At 51.9% G+C, this 19,642-nt stretch overlaps 1 protein-coding gene across 3 annotated transcripts in view; it reads left to right on the top strand.

Annotated features, from left to right (window-relative positions):
- Rab11fip4 (RAB11 family interacting protein 4) overlaps positions 1 to 19,642 on the top strand; it is a 109,986-nt gene that overhangs the window by 59,105 nt on the left and 31,239 nt on the right. The window contains exon 1 of one of the 3 annotated variants that reach the window (XM_041664327.1): positions 10,146 to 10,419. The exons of the other annotated variants lie outside the window; for them this stretch is intronic. Coding sequence (XP_041520261.1) covers positions 10,390 to 10,419 — 30 coding nt within the window. The 5' untranslated portion in view covers positions 10,146 to 10,389. Of the gene's footprint in view, positions 1 to 10,145; positions 10,420 to 19,642 lie in introns of those variants that run through there. 3 annotated transcript variants of the gene reach the window in all.

Here is a 19,642-nt window from a genome sequence, read left to right as displayed (position 1 = left end):
TTTAAAACCAGCCTAGAATACATGAGGCCTCAAAAGCAAACAAATGGGCAGGAGAGGTGGCTCAACCATGGAAGACTTAAGGCAACCAAAGAGGAAACAAAAACAGAATAACACCAGGGGACTGAGCTGCCATCTGCCCTGCCATTCGGGTGAGAGCCCCAAGCTGAGAACCTAGGGAAGTACAGGTAGTCTGCAACTGAGCTGTTGGGGGCTGTAGCCTGAGCAGAGTGGATGCCAGGGGGCCTCACCCCTATGAATGTAGCCTTGTGGTTAAGTTGGGAAAGCAGGAAGCCTGGCCTGAAGACAGCTTCTTTTTAGGGCACCCTCCTCCCCGCAAAGGGCCTCCTCTGGGCTCAGCCTCTCCAGTTTCCACCTGAACACAGTGGCTCAGTGTCCAGAGGCCAGGCAGGAGGCTTTGCTTTTCCTCTGCTGAGCCCAGCCCTGGCAGAGAAGCCACAAAGGACTTGTGTGTGTGTGCCGAGAGGAGAGAGGCCAGTCCTGGTCCCCACACCAGCCTGTCCCTCTGTTTATCCAGGGATAGATTGGGCAGGCCCAAATAAACTGGTGGCATTGGGCCCTCCTGGAGTTGCTCCAGGCTCTCTGCCTTACTGATGCTGGGTCTTGGCCGGCCTACAGGCCTGTTGCTTCCATCTGTCTGCCGTGGCTTGGGGTGTTTTCCACGGATGTGATTAAGGAGACAATTTTGAGGGATTTGCTTGCTTTCAGAGTGGAATTATAAGCCTTTTAGTGTCTTCTGATCTGAAAAACCAGTCTACACCCATCCACATCCAGCAGTAGTTGTTGGGTGTGTGAGTGCGCGCGCGCGTGTGCGTTTTCCTAAGACTAACTCCTAGGGAGTGTCGGTCCCTGCGGAGGATCTCAGTTTGGGCTGAGAATGAAGCAGATAGCTAGAATTTCAGGAACATGCTAAGGGGTGTCAGAGAGCCTCGTCCATTCATGGGACTGAGGAGGGGCTAAAAGTGGACACAGCTGAGGTCTGTGTGGGCATGTCCCCAAGACCTGGTGTGAGCGGCACTGTGAAAAGCCCCTGAGCTGGACAGTGGACTCCTGCTGTACAGGTGACAGAGTGAAGCGGAAGCCCTCCTGACCCAGGCAGATCAGAGGCAGGTCTCAGCTCTGTCCCCAGGCCTTGCCACTCCACTCTTCCTCACCTGTGGTATGGAGCCAGTGACAGCTGAGGGGTAGCTGGTGAGAGCGAGAAGCGCGGAGAGGGAGGCACGCAGCAGACGGGCAATAATTGGTGGTTCTTGTTAAGAATCAGCTGCCGGAGGCTGGGTGTGGTGGTACGCACCCTTTAATCCCACGCCTTGGAGGCAGAGGCGGGTGATCTCTGTGGACTAACTGGAGGCCAGCCTGGTCTACATAGCAAGTCCCAGCTACACAGAGAAACTCTGTCTTAAAAACAAACAACAATACTTTAAAAAAGGAAATTATCCTCACTGGGGTCCAGGTCCCATGGGACAGAGGGGGTCTCCCAGATCTGTTCTGGGAAAAGGCCTTTGGGTCTGGAAGGAGGTCTCTTTAATACGCTCAGCTGTCTCCTTTCAAATGTCTTGAAGCTGGGCATGATGTCACAAGCCTACACTCAGGAGACAGACAACAGGATCATCATAGGGTTGCCGTCAGCGTGGGTTACGCTGCGAGACTCTATCTCCAAAAGCCTAGAGAGCGGGGCAGTAGTGGCACACGCCTTAATCACAGCACTCAGGAGGCAGAGGCAGGCAGATCTCTGTGAGTTCAAAGCCAGCCTGGTCTACAGAGTGAGTTCCAGGATAGCTAGGGCTGTCACACAGAGAAACCCCCGTCCCAACAAAACAAAAAAGCCTAGGGATAAGCATCTTAGGAACCCTCCAGAAGGTTCTGCTAACCCACACCCTCTGCTCTCCACATGTGTAAGTGATCCTCTGTCCCAGACACTAGGGACTGGAGTTCAAAGACAGCCAGGGATAGGGCCCTTGTCCTTGGGAATTGCAGCCTGTGCGCTCAGGGACCTGATCAGGGCCAGAGCACATTGTCTTCATCACAGCCTCAGACCTGGTGCCTCAGGCATAGAGACCATGATCCTCACTTGACCAGACAGAGAGTCGTTACCTGGAGGTCACAGCTCAGTGGAGTTCTGCAGGATTAATAGGAGCTTTCCCCTTAGCCAGAAGGGACCAAGCATTTGATAATAAAGCAATGTTCTCAGTCTGCTCCCATCACCTCCACCAAGCTTTGTGATTATGGGTGAGCCATTTCCTTTTATGTAGGCGCCAATTTCCCACCTATTTCCTCTTTTTATTTTTATTTTTTGACAAGCCACCCCTTTTGAGACTTTGTTCTTGAAAAGTGGGGATTGAACCTAGGGCCTGGCACATTCAAGCTAAGTGCTCTATACTGAGCTACCCCTCAGCACTTTCTGGCTCTCGGTACTTCGTTTGCCCTGGGGGCCATTGTGTAGCTGAGCCAGGCCCAGAGACCACTCACATCTCACAAACCCTACACCCCTCGGTGGCTGCACAGAGTCCTTGAGGACCCATATGCCCAGCCCTGGCCCTGTGATGGGTTGCTGATGAGAGAGGGGCAAAGGTAAAGAAGGCCTGGCCTCTGCCAGAATTGTAACTGAAGGGAAAGAGGCTAGCAGCGGCCCCTGATGATGGCCAAGTAACAACTGTCCAGGCAGCAAGGAGGTACACCGTGACCCTTTCCAGACGCAAAAACAAAAATTGCCTAAATCCTGGGGCTGATAATCTTTGCACCCCAGAGCCTCTTTATCTGTTCCTACATTGCCACCCCCCCCCCCCCCGTTTCCTTCCTTCCTCCTCCTTCCTCTCCCTCCTTTTATGTGCTGGTGTTGCTGTTGTTTTGAAGACAGGTTTTAGGCCATAGCCCTAGCACTCACGATGTGGCCCAGACTGGCCTTGGCCCTTTTCTTCAGAGCACAAGCTTGCTAGCCTGACTTCCCTGGTACAGTGCCAGTTCTGGAGCACCCAGCTGAGACTTTGTACTACTCTCAGCTGTACCCACAAGACCCACAGCAGCATCGGACACATTGGACATTTTCATCCGTTAGGCAGGAGTGAAGGAACAGTGATGCCTTCTGCCGTGATCACATGCTTCCCATCCACAGACTCACCTGAGCATTTTTACCCAGGGCCATGAGCATCTGTCTCTTTCCATTTGCATTAAATTGAAAGCAGCCAGTGGGCAGTCGTAGGCTCTGAGTGATTCAGTGAGCAGGGCGGGTCAGGGACCACTGCTTCTACAAGCTGGCAGTGAATTGACCTGGGTAGGGTGACCTATCCCTACTACCCCGGGCCAGGGGGAGGTGAGAAGTGAGTCTGGGAAGTGTTTACACTGCCGTGGGTGTGGTGTGCAGTTGCCTGAAATCACCAAAGGGAGGGAAGAACGTTCCCTTCTAGTCCTCCCAATTCTGAATCAAAAGGAACCCTGTCTCTCTCCCTTCCCCCAGTCATCTCTTCTCGGGTGACTGTGTGACTCAGAGATGTGTGTCAAAGAGGAAGCCTAGCTTTGCTCACCATCATCCCCTCCTGTCGGGTTTGAATGACTCAGAAAACCCACTCTTCACGTGGGCACCGGAGCTACAGGCCCAGCATGGTGGCCCATGCCTTTAGTCCTAGCACTTGGGAGGCAGAGGCAGGCAGCTTTCTATGCATTAGGGGCTAGCCTTTTCTACATAGCACATTCCAGGAAAGGCCAGCTAAAGTTACATAGTGACACTCTGCCAAAAAGAAAAAAGAAAGAAAGAAAGAAAAGAAAAGAAAAGGAAAGGAAAGGAAGAAAGAACATGGAGCTGGTGTCCTGAAGACCTGGTCCCACCCAAACTGCTCAGGATCCAGCCAGACATTAGGAGGGGCCTGACCTGAGGACCCGATGGCCATAGAGGACAGATACTTGTTGCAAGGTCTATCCCTGGGGTAGCAGAGGGTGTGGAGGTGGAGGAATCCCCCTATCCAGCCCCAACTTTGCAGGGAAGGCTTTATGGACCTGGGAGAGCTGACCAAGGCTTGGGAGCAGGAGAGAGGATGGTTCTGCTTCCCAGGTAGAGGCTAGGTCTGTGCCAGCCTGGCACAAACCCGATAGAGAGGAAGGGCTCAGGCTTCAGGAGCCTCCCAAGTTTCTTGAGTAGGAGACTGGAAATAAGTTTCTTTTGGGGTGACAGGCCACTGCCGTTTAGGCTCCTGCCGGCCTGCTTGTTCCTCTCTCCTTTTCCTAGGCCACTGTACAGTCACTGTGTTCTGGGACTGGAAGCTGAGACTTAAGTCACAGCTGGCACTTTCTAAGTGTGTGTACTCTAGGAACCTCTGAGAGAGGTGACAGAGGACAGGAGCATGTGGTACAGTCCCAGCAGGTTTTGCTGCACGGCCACACTATTGAACAGGAGCCATGTCCAGGGTGTGTGTGTTGACAGAAGCAACCCACTCATGTGGCCCAGCGTGACTGATGTTGACAGTTCTAGTTTAAAGTGACTGAAGTCCATCACAGAGAGACTGAAGCTAGGAGGGGGAAGGGCAAACCTGGTTAAGATCCTGCCTGTCACAGGTGGACTGGACAGCAGGGAGGAGTGAAACTATTCCCGACTTGGGGTTGCTTTCAGGGTGTGGTGAGCCTGGAGAAGAGGTTATAAATGTGACCTCACATGGAAGACCATATGTCAAGTAGACAGAAGCGAAACTGAAACTCTTTTATTGTTTTAATCTTAAGAAATGTCATTGGAGCCAGATGGTGGTGGTGCAGGCCTTTAATCTTAGCACCCAGGGAGGCAGAGGCAAGTGACTTTACTGTATGAGCTGTCTTGTTGACCATTTATTTCTTTACTTGTTTGTTTGTTTCCACTGTAAGTATGTATGTGAAGCTGGGTCGCATGTGCCACCAAGTGCATACAGAAGTCAGAAGGCAGCTTTGTGAAGTAGGGTGTATTTTCCTTTTAAAGTTATGTGTATATGTATCTGTGTGTGTGTGTGGATATGTACGTGTGAGTACCGGTGCCCTCTAGTCTAGAAGAGGGCATTGGATCCCTGGAGCCTGAGTTACAGACAGTCGTAGGCTTCCTGATGCAGGTGCTGGGAACTGAGCTGGGTCCTCTGCACTCTTAACCACGGAGCCACTCCCCTCTCATCAGTTGCCTTCATCTCTTCTCAGGCAGAGTTTCCACTGAACCCAGGGAGGAGCAGAGATCCGAGTTTGAGACCCCTGAGGCCAGACTTAGGGGGCTGTTTCCGATTGCTGTCAGCATCCAGCTGTTCTCTGCTCGCACAGCTAAGGGTGGCAGGCATCGGTTGCCGGGGTCGGGGTTGTGTTAGCAGTGAATAAGGTGCCCCTTCCCTGCGTCCAATGAGCTGTGGGGTGCTGGCAATGGAGAAAACGTGGTTCTAGGTTAGGAGGAATGTTCTAACCCAAACTGACCATCTTTCTCACTGATGTTTTCTCTGTCAGCCTCTACCAACTCAGACATCCAACTCATGGGAGTATGGTGTGCCCACACCCACAGGAAAGTTGGTCCCATGACAGAAAGAATCACTCTTCAGAGTGGGTAGGCCATCCAAAAGTTATTCTTGGATACACTCTCTGGAAGAGGATTTGGTTTGAATTTGTTTCTCCTCAAAATGAAAGTCAGGCGGTGGTGGCGCACGCCTTTAATCCCAGCCCTCAGGAGGCAGAGGCAGGCGGATCTCTTGTGAGTTCGAGGCCAGTCTAGTCTACAACCAGAGGTGTTACACAGAGAAACCCTGTCTCAGAAAAGAAAAGAAAAGAAAAGAAAAGAAAAGAAAAAGAAAGTGAGCTCCTTTAGGAGACTCAGGCCACTAGGCTAGCAGGCTGGGAAAGGCGGCTCCCTGCCACTCCCCATCCCTGCCCCTCCCCATCCCTGCTCATCTTACTTTCAGCCAAACCAGAGCAGGAAGGAGATGATGTTTAGTGCATATCTCCCTGTGTGGTTTGGAAACGCCCCAGCCCCCTCTGAGCCTCAGTCTCCCTGCCCATAAAAGAGGCAGAAGAGTTTTCTTGCCTTAATACAGTTTGACTCCGCAATTCGTAAAACATACTTAAAGGACTGGTCTACTAAGACACCTACCTGATGTCCCTAGCCTCAAAGACAAGGGCAGGGTGCTCTGCTGAGGAGAAGAACTATATTTCCTGTTAGCTCACTCTTGCTGGGTACTGAACCAGTACTTTGGGCATGCTAGACAAGATGTCTTCCCGCGGTGTCACATCCCCAGCTCCTTTCTGTTAACTCCTTCAGACTTGTTCTCTGTGGGGTTTTGATGTTGTCTGATTGTCTTTATTTTTGGTCTGTTTAAGACAGTCTCATGGTGCAACCTTGGCTGGCCTAGAATTATTACATAAACCAGGCTTGCACCATCATACTGGGCTTTGCTGCTGTTATTGTTTTGAGACAATGTCACGTAGCACAGGCTGTGCTCAAACTATGTAGCTGAGGCTGATCCTCTGCCTCCACCTTCTACAAATTGAGGTGATAGGCATCCGCTTCCACGCCTGGCATTATAGGTGTTTTGTTATGGTTTTATTTATATTTGTTTTTTGCGTTAGAGTACAGGGTGGCCCCAGCTGGCTTTTACTCACTATCTTAGCTGAGGATAACCTTGAACTCTTTGTCCTTCTGCTTCTACCTCCCAAGTGCTGGGCTTCCACACAATGCATTGCAACCCTTTGAACCAGAGACACGGAGATTTGCCTGAACTCCTGGGTCTCCACATGTTATTCAATTCTTGAAGTCACTCAGTCCAGTTAGCACCTCCACCTCAACATCATTGGTTCCCTTGAACGCTGCTGGCAGGTAGCAAGTTTCTCCTGGAAGTTAGGGGTAAATTCCCCCACAAACCCTTTCGGTTCCTCCCTGCTCTCCTCTCAACCCTTTGCCATCAGGATAGAGTTGGATGGGGTTAGTGGAGGTGAGGAGCAGAACTGTTCTTTAACCAGACCGCTCAGGGAGTGAAGAGTGTACAGAAAGGGGAATTTTGGGAGATTCTTGACTGCAGACCCGTCTTCAGCTTTCCCAAGGTCATACATTTTGGTGGAGGTCCTTATCACATTGGCATCTGCATCGGGCATTCCCCTGGCATGCTGACCGTAGTCTGGGCCTCCCTGCTCCTAACTGCCCGGGGAGTGTGTTAAATCTTCCTGCAGGGAGTTTCTCAGACTGCCTGAAGCTTTTTGGTTGTTAACCCTTCATATAGTTAATAATGGCTTCTATTTCCTGAGCTGAGTGTCTGACATCCCAGACTCTACGCTAAAGGACTTTTTGATTTTATTTTTATCTTCCTAACGTTTAAATATGTTTAAAATTGCTGGGCAGCAGTGGTGTACCCCTTTAGTCTTAGGACTCTGGAGGCAGATCTCTGAGTCTGAAGCCAGTAGGATCTACAGAGTGAGTTCCAGGACAGCCAGAAAAAATGCTTTCTCAAAAAGACCGAAACAAACAAACACAAAAAGTTAAAAAAAAAAATCACTGGTCCAATCTAAAATGCCCATCATTGTTACCTCTGAAATCCTGAAATGTCTTACCAGTGTTCTCTTGAGTGTATATATGAGCTAAACTCAGTTTGCCCAGGGGCTTTTAGCCATGGCCCTTGGTTCTGGGGCCCACAGAGCTAAGACTGAGTTAGACAGCTGGCAAGTGCTGCCAGGGCAGGCAACAGGGGCTGTCAGTGTGGGGTATGGGGTAACGGAATGCTGAAGTATGACAGGCACTGCATTGGACAGATACTTCACCATCTCACCTGGAGCTCACACCTGAAAGAGGAAGCGTCTTATTTCGATTTTACAGAGGAAGAAACTGAGGCTCCCGCACATTGGGCAACTTCCTGGTGGTGAACCGAAGGCGGCAGCAGTGTTCAAGGCGTCCCAGCACCCCAGCACTTGGCCTTTTGGTTTCATTGTTGTTGAGAAAATGTCTCACTCTGTAGCACAGACTGCCCCCAAACTCATGGCAATCCTCCAGCCTCAGACTCTGTTGGGGTTATTGGCATAAACTACCATGTCCAGGCTCACTTTGGTTTTCAGGACCAATAACCCTCTTCCTGTGAGAAAAATAAAGAGGGCCCCACCGACACCATCCACTCTGTAGAATTCTTAAATACGTTATCTGGACAGGGAAACTTAGAAACAAGTGTATGCTTAACTGGACCAGTGATTTCAAATGTTTTAAAAGCCATGGCTGGGTTTCCTGGCTTGGGATGGGCAGGGAGGGACTTGCCAGCTCTCATTTTCCCTCACTGTTTTTGTTGAATGCCAGTAGAGACCCAGGAGGAACACTTGCCTTGGGTTCTGCTCTCTGGAGTAGTCCAGAATATGGGCCTTGGAAGCAAAGGCAAGCCAGGGTAGGTCACCTGAATTTAGCCACACCTGACACCACTGGAGCCTGCTGAGCCCGGGTCTCAGGGCTGAGCACTCAAGTATTTGAGAGTTCTGCCTTTGCCTAGGGCTTAACATTCAGTGTGTGCCCTGCGAGGGAGTACACAGCAAGCCAGGCAGTGGACTGTGGCATTCCCCTCTTTCAGAAAGGTAATGGGAACTCCCAGGACAAAGAGCAGACAAGCAGGCCTCAAACCCAGGTCTGCCTTCCTCCAGAGCTAAGATTCAGTTCATTGACTCTGCCCACCTAAGACTGTGGGGCTGGACAGAGGGGAGTGTAAGAAACAGTCGGTGGTGTCTTGAGCACAGTTCCAAAGGTCATATAGAAACTACAAGACATAAATTTAGAGAAGGCCTCAGGGGATGGAATTTCCCCCCTCACAGACCTTACCAGGAAGTTCCCCCTCACAGACCTAAGGCTGTCCAAGCAAAGCTGCAGCTCTAGTGGGCTTTGATCAGGTAAATAGAGAGGTAACTGGGAATTTACTGCAGGACGTGCAGTGGTGAGAAAGGAGTTGAGAACAGAGGACTAGAGCGGCGGGTCTCACCTTCCTAGTGCTGCGACCCTTTAACACGGTTCCTCATGCTGTCGGACCCCAACCATAAACTTGTTTTTGTTGCTATTTCATAACTATAGTTTTGCTACTGTTATGAATTGTAATGTAAATATCTGGTATAAGACCCGGAGGTTGGGAAACACTAACAGAGCATGTGGGCAAGCAGTAGAAAGAGGAGTGTGTGTGTGTGTGGTGTGTATGTGTGTGTGCGTGTGTGTGGTGTGTGTATGTGCATGTGTGTGGTGTGTGTGGTGTGTGTGTGTGGTGTGTGTGGTATGTGTGTGTACGTGCGCGTGCGTGTGCACGTGTGTGCTCGCGCGTGTGTGTGGTATGTGTATGTGCGTTTGGGTGTGTGTGTGTGGCGTGTGTGCGTACATGTGTGTGTGCTCGTGTGTATGGTGTGTGTGTGGTGTGTGTGTGTGTGTGATGTGAAGCCACCCTGCCCATTCCAACCATACCCAAGTGCTTGCTTGCATCATTTTGTTGAGCAGTAAGACCTCAGAAGGTAGCTTGGGGCCTGTCAGTTAGGAAAGTAATCTGTTTTCTCCAGTTGGGTAAGACACTGTCAAGTTGAAGGGAAGCTGCGTTCTTAACGTTTGCTGTTTTGCTTTAGTCCTAACACTTCTGCCTCCTTTTAATCTTGAATGATACGAAAGCCTGAGAGAGTAGCGTTTCTGATGTAAGCTCAACTTTCTGTTGTGTTCGCTCGTTTTGTTGCCACTTGTATCTTGGTGCTGGAATTACTATGGGTAGCTTTCCTTGGCGTGAAGGGAGAAAAGTTGTTGGTAGGTCTGAGGCTAACCAAATCAGACTCCAGCTGGTGGTGGGTTGGGGCCGGGTTTGGCAGCCTTTCCTTCCTGAGCTTGAGCCGGCCGGGCAGTGCTGCCTGAATCTCGCCCAGTAGTGACGTCCGTGACGCTGCACTGAGCCGGTGGAGAGTAAGCGCAAACTCTGGTCTTCTTTGATTCCGGCCGGAATCCCCCTACCCTGGGCTGCAGCAACTGTACGCTGGGGCGAGCTCCACCCACCGAGGCGCCAATCCTACGGCCATTGGCGGATACCGCCTCCGCCACCTGCCCCTTACCTTGGGTGGGCGGGGCTACCTGGGCCCCGCCCCCGCGGCTCGGGTTCCCAGACCGCCGGGCCTCAGGACCCGCCCCCTGCACGGAGGCCCGCCGCCAGAGCCTCGGCAGCACCGGCGCCTCGTGATGTCACGGCAGCTTTGATACAAAGAGCCCCTTCGGCCCACGCGGGTCTCCCGGCAACGGGTGCAGGCGGAGGCGGGACCGGCGGCTTCCACTGGTGCGGAGCAGCGCGCCGCCCGGATTGTTTTCTGAAGACGGTGTGGCTTGGTCCCTGCGCGCTCTACCCGACCCGACTCGACTGGCGCCTGGCTTCTATTCCATCTGCAGCAGCCCGATCCGCGGCCGGTCGGGGGATGCGCACCCCGCCGGCCTCCGGATGCCAGGTAAGTGGCGGCCTCGGGACGCACCTGGCCTGGACCCGGGAGCTGGAAGTTGGAGGATCCGTCGGTCGCATCTACCCTCTCCACGCCGACCGGGGAGATCGGGGTACTTGCGCTGTCTGGCGGGGACTCAAAGGCGAAGCCACTGACCCCTCTGTCCGCTCCGGGGGCCCTTGGCCCAGCGCCTAGGTGGGTGCATGAGCGGTACCAGCTTGGTGCCCGAGCAGGGTGACTGCACTCCCTACGGCACTGTTTGCAGAGTGCTTTAGGGGGATTTGGTGGGGCTGGAAGGGGGCTTGTGCTCCCCCTCTCTACCCCAGACACACACATCAGCGCCCTGCTTTTGGCTGGGCTGCTTCCCTAGAGAGCTGTGCATGGCGAAGTTTTTCCGTAGGTGGTGGCGACCGCGCGGAGCCTGTTTTTTGCTGTTCCTCTCTCCCGGGGTATCTGAAGGGTCTGAAGACAGAGCCAGCCAGTTAGGGATTTGAGACAGGACCTGCCTACCCTCAGAGCGACGCTGCTTTGGGTGGAGGTGTGCGCAGGCTGCCGGCTTACGTCCTTGAGCCCTCTAAAAGCCTACAGTCCACCTCGGTGTAAGTTGACCCAACTGCTTCTCTGCTGCGACAACTGTCTCCCAGGGCCTAGCATCTCAGCTTCTGTATACCTGGTTCCCACACAGCCCTAGACCGTGTTCCATACCATCGTCACACCTCTCCATTCTCACTTCTGGACCTGCTTTTTCCCAAAGAGCTGGAAATGACTCGTCCCCGGACTCAGAGGGTCTCGCCTGAGTCCATTGATTTATAGACCTCCTCAAAGGAGCCGAGGGATTTGGGGGCGGGGCGGGGAGTCCTGCTGTGTGCTTCTTGCATTCCTTTTGAGTTGGGCCCCACGTTCCATTGGATCTGGTGGAACCTCTGCCTCCCTTCACCGAGCAGGAGGCAGGTGATAATTGCTTGGATTTCCTCATTCCCTATGCCAATTCCCAGGGCCCTCCCCGGGAGAAAGATGTGTTTCTCTGATTGCTAGGGAAAGGAATCTCTGTGGGGAGGGCTTTACGACTGCTAAGACCTCTGCTGTGGGCTGTCTCCTCAACCCACTCTCACTAGCCGAGATCTCCTGATTCAGCCCCCCCCCCCCCCCACTAGGTTCTGGTCTGTGGCACCCAGACTTTAACCTGCTCATTGAATGCAGAGTTAAATACCTAGGAAAATTTACGTGGGACATGTCCTTGCCCTCCCAGGGACATTGAGTTCCTGGATCTAATCTGACACTTCCCAACTATCTTGAACGCTTGGGCCAGTTCTTGTGAATACTTTGAGGTTGAGGACAGAGTGACCTGTAGGAGTGGAGTACGCTGGTGAAGAACGTGGGGCTGGTGCACCTAAGCAGCTCAGCTTGGTTGGGTTGGCTGCCTGGTGGAAACCAGTCTGGAGTTTTGGGTTCTGGGTTTAGGTGTAAGGACCTGAGTAAAACCTGAGTGATAAGACTGGCCTTCCGGGCAGAGATGGTTTACTAGCCAGGCCAGATAAGCAAATTGGAAAGGCTGACCTTTGCCCCAAGGGAGATCTTACTGGACAGACTGCCTGGAGCCTGTCCTTGGAAAGGACTTTTAGCCAGGGAAGGAGGAAAGACTGAAGTTCAAGGGACCAGAGTGGTTTGCACTGTCTTTGTGTGTGTGTGAAGCTCTACAGGGCAATTGCACGGGGTTGGCAAGGGTTCCCGTCTGATCTAGGTCTAAGGCAGGCTGGCACCTTCTGGCCTTTCGCTGTCCTGAGAGGCTCTTTCTACTCCTTTGTCTTCCCTACGCTCGTGATGGTGAGGAGTGCCTTGTTTGGGGGGTGGCAGTCCCTCTTGGTAGCCTCCTGTGCCTATGGTTTCTTCATAGTGAATCTTGCCTTGCAGGGTTTGGGAATTTTCCGTCAGTGTATTTATTTTAGGTGAGGGTCAGGAGGAGCTGGAGTGGGAGAGAGTCCCCGTGAGACTCAGGTGGACAGGCGTCTTCGGGGTAGAGTTGGAATAGTCCAGGCAGAGTCCCACTCCACACTCTAGTCTATGCTGTCTCCTGGCACAGGGCTTGTGTTTCAAACATGAAGATTTCTCGTCTGGCCCACTACCTGGCATTAGTGGGGGCTACTACCCTGGCCTCACACAGGACCCGGAGGGTGGCGTTGTTTTCCCTGGGTTAGCTCTGCTAACTCTTGACTCAGTAAATAGGTCTTTATGGTGTCAAATCACTGGCCATGAAATGAGGAAGACTGCTCAGGTGTCACTGCTGGATGACTGAGGGCCCTGCCCTGACCAGCTGGGTGTGTTCTGTCATGCCCACCTGGTATTGCACTGGACATTGTAATCTTTCCTGGATGGCACTGCAGTCTCCTCTGTCAGGTGGCGTTTCAGGGCAGAGCACTTTTCCCACGTTGCCTGCCACAGGGCGAGTGGTGCTTCATTCATTCATTCCTTCATTCCATAGAAACTTAGGTATCTGGTTTGTGCCTGCTCCTGTGCTCCGAGTTGCGTCTCTGTCAGTGAATGAGATGGATGTGCGCCCTAGGTTCCTGGAGCTACGTTATGGGAGTGAGGCAAACCACCCGGACACCAGGCAACTGGAGAGCAAGGAGGGAGGGAGAACGGAGGGGAGCTGGATTTAAACAGTGGCCAGGGAAGTCACTGCTGAGAAGGGACATCTTGACAGAAAAAGAACAGACAGAGGGAACAGCGACTGTAAAGGCCCCAAGTGTGCGTCACGTCTAACACGGTGTACCCAGCCGGACTGCAGGGTTTAGCTGTGCTCGGAGAAGATTGAGCAGGCAGGGGAATAAGCTCTGAGGTGCCGAGGGATACCTGCTGCTACCAGGCAGCAGGGGAACGGGGTGGAGCAATAGTGGCTCAAGTCACCTTTCATGGCTCTGTTGTCTTATACTCCTTGGTGTCGAGGGGCAAATGGAATCTCTCAGGGAAAAGATGTCTATGTGACGCTGCTCTGAGCTTCCTGCCCCAGCCTGGGTCTGGTCCCATAAACCTGTCCACATGACTGTGGATAGGTGCAAATCACGTGGTTTCCACCACCCAACCGAAAGCAGTAAAGCCTTGCTGGTGACATGCTGGCAGCTGTGTCTTGGAGTTGATAGCTGCTTGGAGTCCATCCTTGTTCATACTGTTGCTCCTAACAGGTGGGGGAAGTCCTGTTATGAGACCCACTAAGTAGTCTACACGCTGACTGTCTTCTTCGGCTCTGTCTCCATCGCTCTCCAGATCCCCTTTTGGCTCCAGATGCCCTAGACATCCCGCTACCAGTCTACTATGTGTTGGCCCAGAGACGTAGTTGTGTGTGCGTGACCTCCAGCCTCAGCCTTGTCCAGCAGGTGGGGTCAGGTGATGGCAGCATGTCTAACCCTGCGTTTGACTTCCCTCAGCAAAGAGGACGTTCTCCGTTTTTGATCAGAGATTTAATTTATTCAACCGGCATTGTCTTCTCAGACAAGTGAGTTCTTTCCCAAGCGGGTTGACATTATCCAAATAAAAACAGAGATCTGACAGTGTGGTGCTTTGAAAGAAAGTGGCCCCCAAGGGAGTGGTGATGTTCGGAGGCTTGGCCTTGCTGGAGGAAGCGCATCACTCTGGGGCAGACTGTGAGGTCTGTTTTCTCAGGCTTCATTCAGCATGATGGCCAGTCTACTTCCTGTTGCCTCTGAGTCAAAAGATGTAGCTCCAGTACCTGCATGCTGCCATGCTCCCCGTCATTTTTATAACAGACCAAGCCTCCGAAACTGTAAGCAAGCCGTCCCCACTAAGTATTTTCTTTATAAGAGTTGCTGTGGTCATGGTGTCTCCTCAGCAATATAAACTCTAGCTAAGACAGATAGTTTCTGTGGTTTTGTCTGTGGGAGCCTTATTTTTAAAATCTTTTAAAGCCAGGCTGTGGTGGTACACACCTTTAATCCCAGCACTGAGGAGGCAAAGGCAGGTAAATCTCTGTAAATTTGGGGCCAGCCTGGTTTACAGAGCTAGCTAGTTCCCCAGAACAATCAGGACTACACAGAGAAACCCTATCTTGAAAAAAAAATTAAGCATCTTTTGTTTTTTAAAGGTTTATTATTATTTTTGGTTATGTGTAGGTGTGTATGTCCATGTGGGGGTACATGCATGTGAGTATGGGTGTCCTCAGAGGCATCCAATGCCCCTGGAGTTGGAGAGTTGGATTACAGACAGTATGGGCCACCTGACGTGTCTGCTGAGAACCCAACTCAGGTCCTCTGAACCACTGAGCCATCTTCATCCCTTCAATTTTTTTTGAAGTGTGTGTGCACATGAATATACACCTGAGTGAAGGTGAGTGTGTGTGCACATGAATATACACCTGAGTGAAGGTGAGTGTGTGTGCACACGCATGTACACCTGAGTGCAGATGAGTGTATGCGTACATGCATGTACACCTGAGTGCAGGTGAGTGTATGCGTACATGCATGTACACCTGAGTGCAGGTGAGTGTGTGTGCACATGCATGTACACCTGAGTGCAGGTGAGTGCATGTGTACATGCATGTACACCTGAGTGCAGGTGAGTGTATGCGTACATGCATGTACACCTGAGTGCAGGTGAGTGTATGCGTACATGCATGTACACCTGAGTGCAGGTGAGTGTGTGTGCACATGCATGTATACCTGAGTGCAGGTGAGTGTGTGTGCACATGCATGTACACCTGAATGCAGATGAGTGTGTGTGCACATGCATGTACACCTGAGTGCAGGTGAGTGTATGCGTACATGCATGTACACCTGAGTGCAGGTGAGTGCATGTGTACATGCATGTACACCTGAGTGCAGGTGAGTGTATGCGTACATGCATGTACACCTGAGTGCAGGTGAGTGTATGCGTACATGCATGTACACCTGAGTGCAGGTGAGTGTGTGTGCACATGCATGTATACCTGAGTGCAGGTGAGTGTGTGTGCACATGCATGTACACCTGAATGCAGATGAGTGTGTGTGCACATGCATGTACACCTGAGTGCAGGTGAGTGTATGCGTACATGCATGTACACCTGAGTGCAGGTGAGTGTGTGTGCACATGCATGTACACCTGAGTGCAGGTGCTGGCAGAGGCCAGAGGAATTGGACCTTCCTGGACTTACAGGCAGCTGTGAGCACCTGACATGGGTGCTAAGAATCTAAAGCCAGGTCCTCTAGAAGAGCAGAAAATGCTCTTAACCTCTGAGATGTCTCTCTAGCACCCCCCCCCCCTTCTTTAAAAATAAAGACCGAGGGGAAACAAACAAACAAAAAACCTAGGACACCGCTATGCAGTCCTGGAAGGCTTGGCAATCGTTTTGTAGACTAAGTTGGTCTAGAACTTGCAGAGATCCCCCTGCCTCTTCCTTCCCAGCGCTGGGATAACAGAACTGTGTTACCATGCCTGCCTGAGCTTTTATCTTTTAAGGGACTAAAAGAGGAAGCCCTAGGCAGAACCAGGGTGTGGAAGAAGGCAGGGTGTTCTCTGGTCATCTTGCCCTCTGCCCCCATGTCCTACAAGCCTGGTGTCATAAATGAGATCCCACACTTTGTAGCCCAGCTGGCTGGAGTGGAAAGGGATGAGAGCCACAGGAAGGTAATGTGTTTCTGTGGGTGTCTGCTCTTGGTTCCCACTTGAGTCCATGTTCAGCTGGGAAAGCATAGAAGTTTTTCCTTTGTTTCCGCTCCCCGGTTTCCCCGAGAGAAATGTCTTTGTCAACCTCCAGCCTGTCCTGGTTTTACACACACACACGCACACACACAGAGTCGCAGGGTCTGTGTTCTCAGGGTAGAAAAACAGGTTTGGGAGCCTGAAAACATCTGAGGACCTGGGCTTCTTCATCTGTGGCAGGAGGACACCTGCCTCCCAAGCATGCCTGCTGACCTGACCTAATGTAAGACCTGAAGGGCACTCGCGGCAGTGCTGGTGCCAGTAGGTGCTGGCATTTCAGACCCTGCACACTTCCCCGCTTTTTCTTGGAATTTTTAGTCCCCAACAGAGCAGCTAGCAGGTATCGTCTTGATGAAACAGGAAGTCTAGGGTGGGGTGGGTGGTACTGCACCTCCTGAGGGTCTGTGCCTGAGAAGCACAGTGCCTTCATTTTTTAAACCAGCTTGGTCTCTGCACATCAACCTTGGGGGTCCAAGTGACTGGCGCCTGCGTGGCAATCTGTGAACAAGATGCAGAACGCATTCTGAGGTGACAGCCTTACCCCCAGGGGCTCAGTGTGGAGCTCGGTGTGCGTCTGCACTTGGCCCTTGCTCTCGGAGCCTGCCCACTCTGCATAGCTCTGCACAGGCTGTAGTACTATACAAGGCAGAGCGGCCTCTGGTCCTCTGCCTGACCACCCCTCACTCCAGCCGTGACCTGCCTGTGCCCCCACCTGTGCCCATGCCTGTGCCCTGGGTAAAGGCTCACTTGGAGCAGGGCTGCTGTCTGCCCAGCAGCTCACAATCTGCCTTATTAAAGCCCCATGGTTTCAGATGACTGCAGAGGCCGCGGGAGGTCTGGAGAGGGGCCAGGCTAAAAGGTGCAGGCTGTGCAGCCACTGGCCACATTAGGTGACTGTCCTTGGTAGTCTTCCAGGGAGCCAGGCGTACCTGCTTGTCCAGCCTGGCCACTTTGAGCTCTGCAGCTCTGCTGAAGTGTGGCCAGACAGCCTGACTTGGCCGGTACAGTGGGTGGTGGTCAGAACAGCTTCTGTCTGGCAATGCGAGGTAACAACCTTGAGGTAACAAGCCTTGTGTGCTGCAGAGTCCCGGCCTGCGAGGCGGGCTTGGCCAGCACATCCTTGTGTAGTTATCTGGGCATCTGTTCCAATTATTAGCAAAGGCTCGAAGGCTCTTACAGCAGCAGTGTAGGGGGCACCAAGAATGTATATACATGTATGTGCACATGCTCAGTAGTGCTCGTATGTACAAGTGTGTGTTCAGGGGGAAGCTCCACCTCAGTCCCCCCTCCTCCCATCCGTCTCTCTCCAAACCCTGCCCCCTTCTCAGAAAACCTGCTGTTTGGAGGCTCCTTCCCCTTGTGCAGTTTTTGGTTTCTTTTCCTCCATCTCCTCTTTGGGGGATGGAGAATCACCGAGGAGCAGTTTACCGATAAACCTGGACTTTTAACGTTTAATTCTGTTTGATTTGGATTACTGCATTGGTGGAGAGGCTTAATATCGGGGTCATATGAATGTGTGTGTATGAATTGGCCACCATTGGCACATACAGTATAAGGATTACTGGATCCCCATCCCCACTTACGCCAGATTTGGAGACACCTTTCTCCTTTCGCATGTTGGCATCTCAGATTGGGGTGTGTTGTACACATGGTGGTGTGTGTTGGAACTTAGCTGACAGCACCTTCTCGTTCTTGGTGCACTTAAAATATCAGTGCGTCTAAAACAGAGGTGTCTTAGAATTAATGAAGCCCAGAAACTAGGTAACCTCTGGAGGGATTATATAATTTGCCCAGTTTCTGCAAAGCAGGAGCAGTGGAGCCACCTGCAGGGGCAGCAGCATTGATTGAGGCATGGTGTTGTGTGGTTCAAACGGGCAAGCTTGCACACTGGGCTCGTGGCTGAGATCCCAGTGTGCGCCGCAGCTGTGTGGTCCTGGGAGAGCAGAACAGCCTCTCTGAGCCTCAGGTTCCTCTTACATGGGACCATGGGCCCCTATTTGTTACCAAGGGGGATTGTCACTGGTCAGCGTTGTTCTTCTGCTGGGTATCATCTCAGTTTACGCAGTTCTTCCCCTAGACAAAAAAGGGAGAACAGGGAGCGATTACCTCCCCAATGTGGCAGCAGGACACTTGATGTGACAAGAGCCTCTTAGTAGTTAAAATTGGTGGTGGTTTTCCTCTCTTGTCTCTGTACACACGTGTTCCTGGTGCCTGCAGAGGCCAGAAGAGGGCGTTGGATCCCCCAGGACTGGAGTTACAGGTGATCTTTAGCCACCTTGTGGGTATCTGGAATGGAACCCAGGTTCTCTGGAAGATCACCGAGTCCTCTTAACTGCTGAGCCATCTTTCTAGCCTCTTTGACTAGTTTATAATCCTTGGGTAGACCCTTCCCTTCCCTCCTTTTCTCCCTGTGCCTGAGTTTTTGTTTTTACGTGTGCTTTCTTTTAGCAGCTTTCTTGTAGATCTTTCCTCTTTCCACATGGAGTCTCTTTGGAGTGTTCTCGGATAGGGAAAGACAGGAGGATTGCCCTTGGGTCTGTGCCGTGTTTTCCGTACCTTCTGCCCAAGTCCCAGTGTCACCAACACTGCGGATTCCTGTTTGGGCCTGCATGTCTCAGTTTTGGATCCTCCAGTGCTCAGAGTTGTCCACTGCGGTGTTGGGCAGTCACCAAGAGTTTGGGGACTTTTCTGAGCCCTCCTCACTGTGCTAAAATCGGACACGATCGTAACTGGAGGTTTCTTGCCTGACGCCAGTTCCCAAATAACCATTCAGAGGCTCAATATTAATTACAAACTGTTAATAATAAGCTCAGGCTTATTACTAACCAACTCTTACAACTTAAATTAACCCATTTCTGTTTTTCTGTATTTTACCACGAGGCTCGTGGCTTGTTACCTCACATCTTACTTCCCCAGCGGCTGCTGGCATCTCCCTGACTCCGCCTTCTTTCTTCCTGTATTTCTGCTTGGATTTCGGGCCTGGCTCTACTCTGCCTGGCTATTGGCCAAACTAGCTTCTTTATTAACTAATGGTAATAAAGCATATTCAGAGCACACAGAGAGACATCCCACATCATCTGATCTTCAGGCCTCAGCCCTTATGTGTGTCCCTTGTCCATCTGAGTTTTCCCCCTTTGTGTAGATGACTCACATGGTAGGCACTTAGCAGCTGGCCCTTCTCGCTTGGTTGTGATGACTTTGTGCTTCTCTAAGTGACAGGGATCACAGAAGGGGTTGGCTGACGGTTCTGTTGCGTTAAATGCTCTGAGATAGATGGAGGAGCTCTGGTCAGGGAGTGGTGGCACAGTCACCTCTGGGCACCAGGTTGCCATCATTTGGTGGGGGCTTCAGAGCTGGCAGGATGGAGGTGAAGAGTAGGCTGAGCCCCGAGCCTTTAGGGACTCTGGGGGACAATATGTGGATAGCTGGACCTGGCTGGGACACTCATTGAGGTAGAAGTAGGGTTTGGAGGCAGTGGACCATGCTTGAGGTCCTGGGAGACAGGTCTTTGGAACATCCAGAATATGGCACGTTGCCAGGGCCT

Source organism: Microtus oregoni, unplaced genomic scaffold (genome assembly GCF_018167655.1).
Source record: "Microtus oregoni isolate MIOR12 unplaced genomic scaffold, Mior012 000015F_ref0000493, whole genome shotgun sequence".
NCBI lineage: Eukaryota > Metazoa > Chordata > Mammalia > Rodentia > Cricetidae > Microtus > Microtus oregoni.
This window is presented reverse-complemented; position numbering and strand designations above follow the sequence as displayed.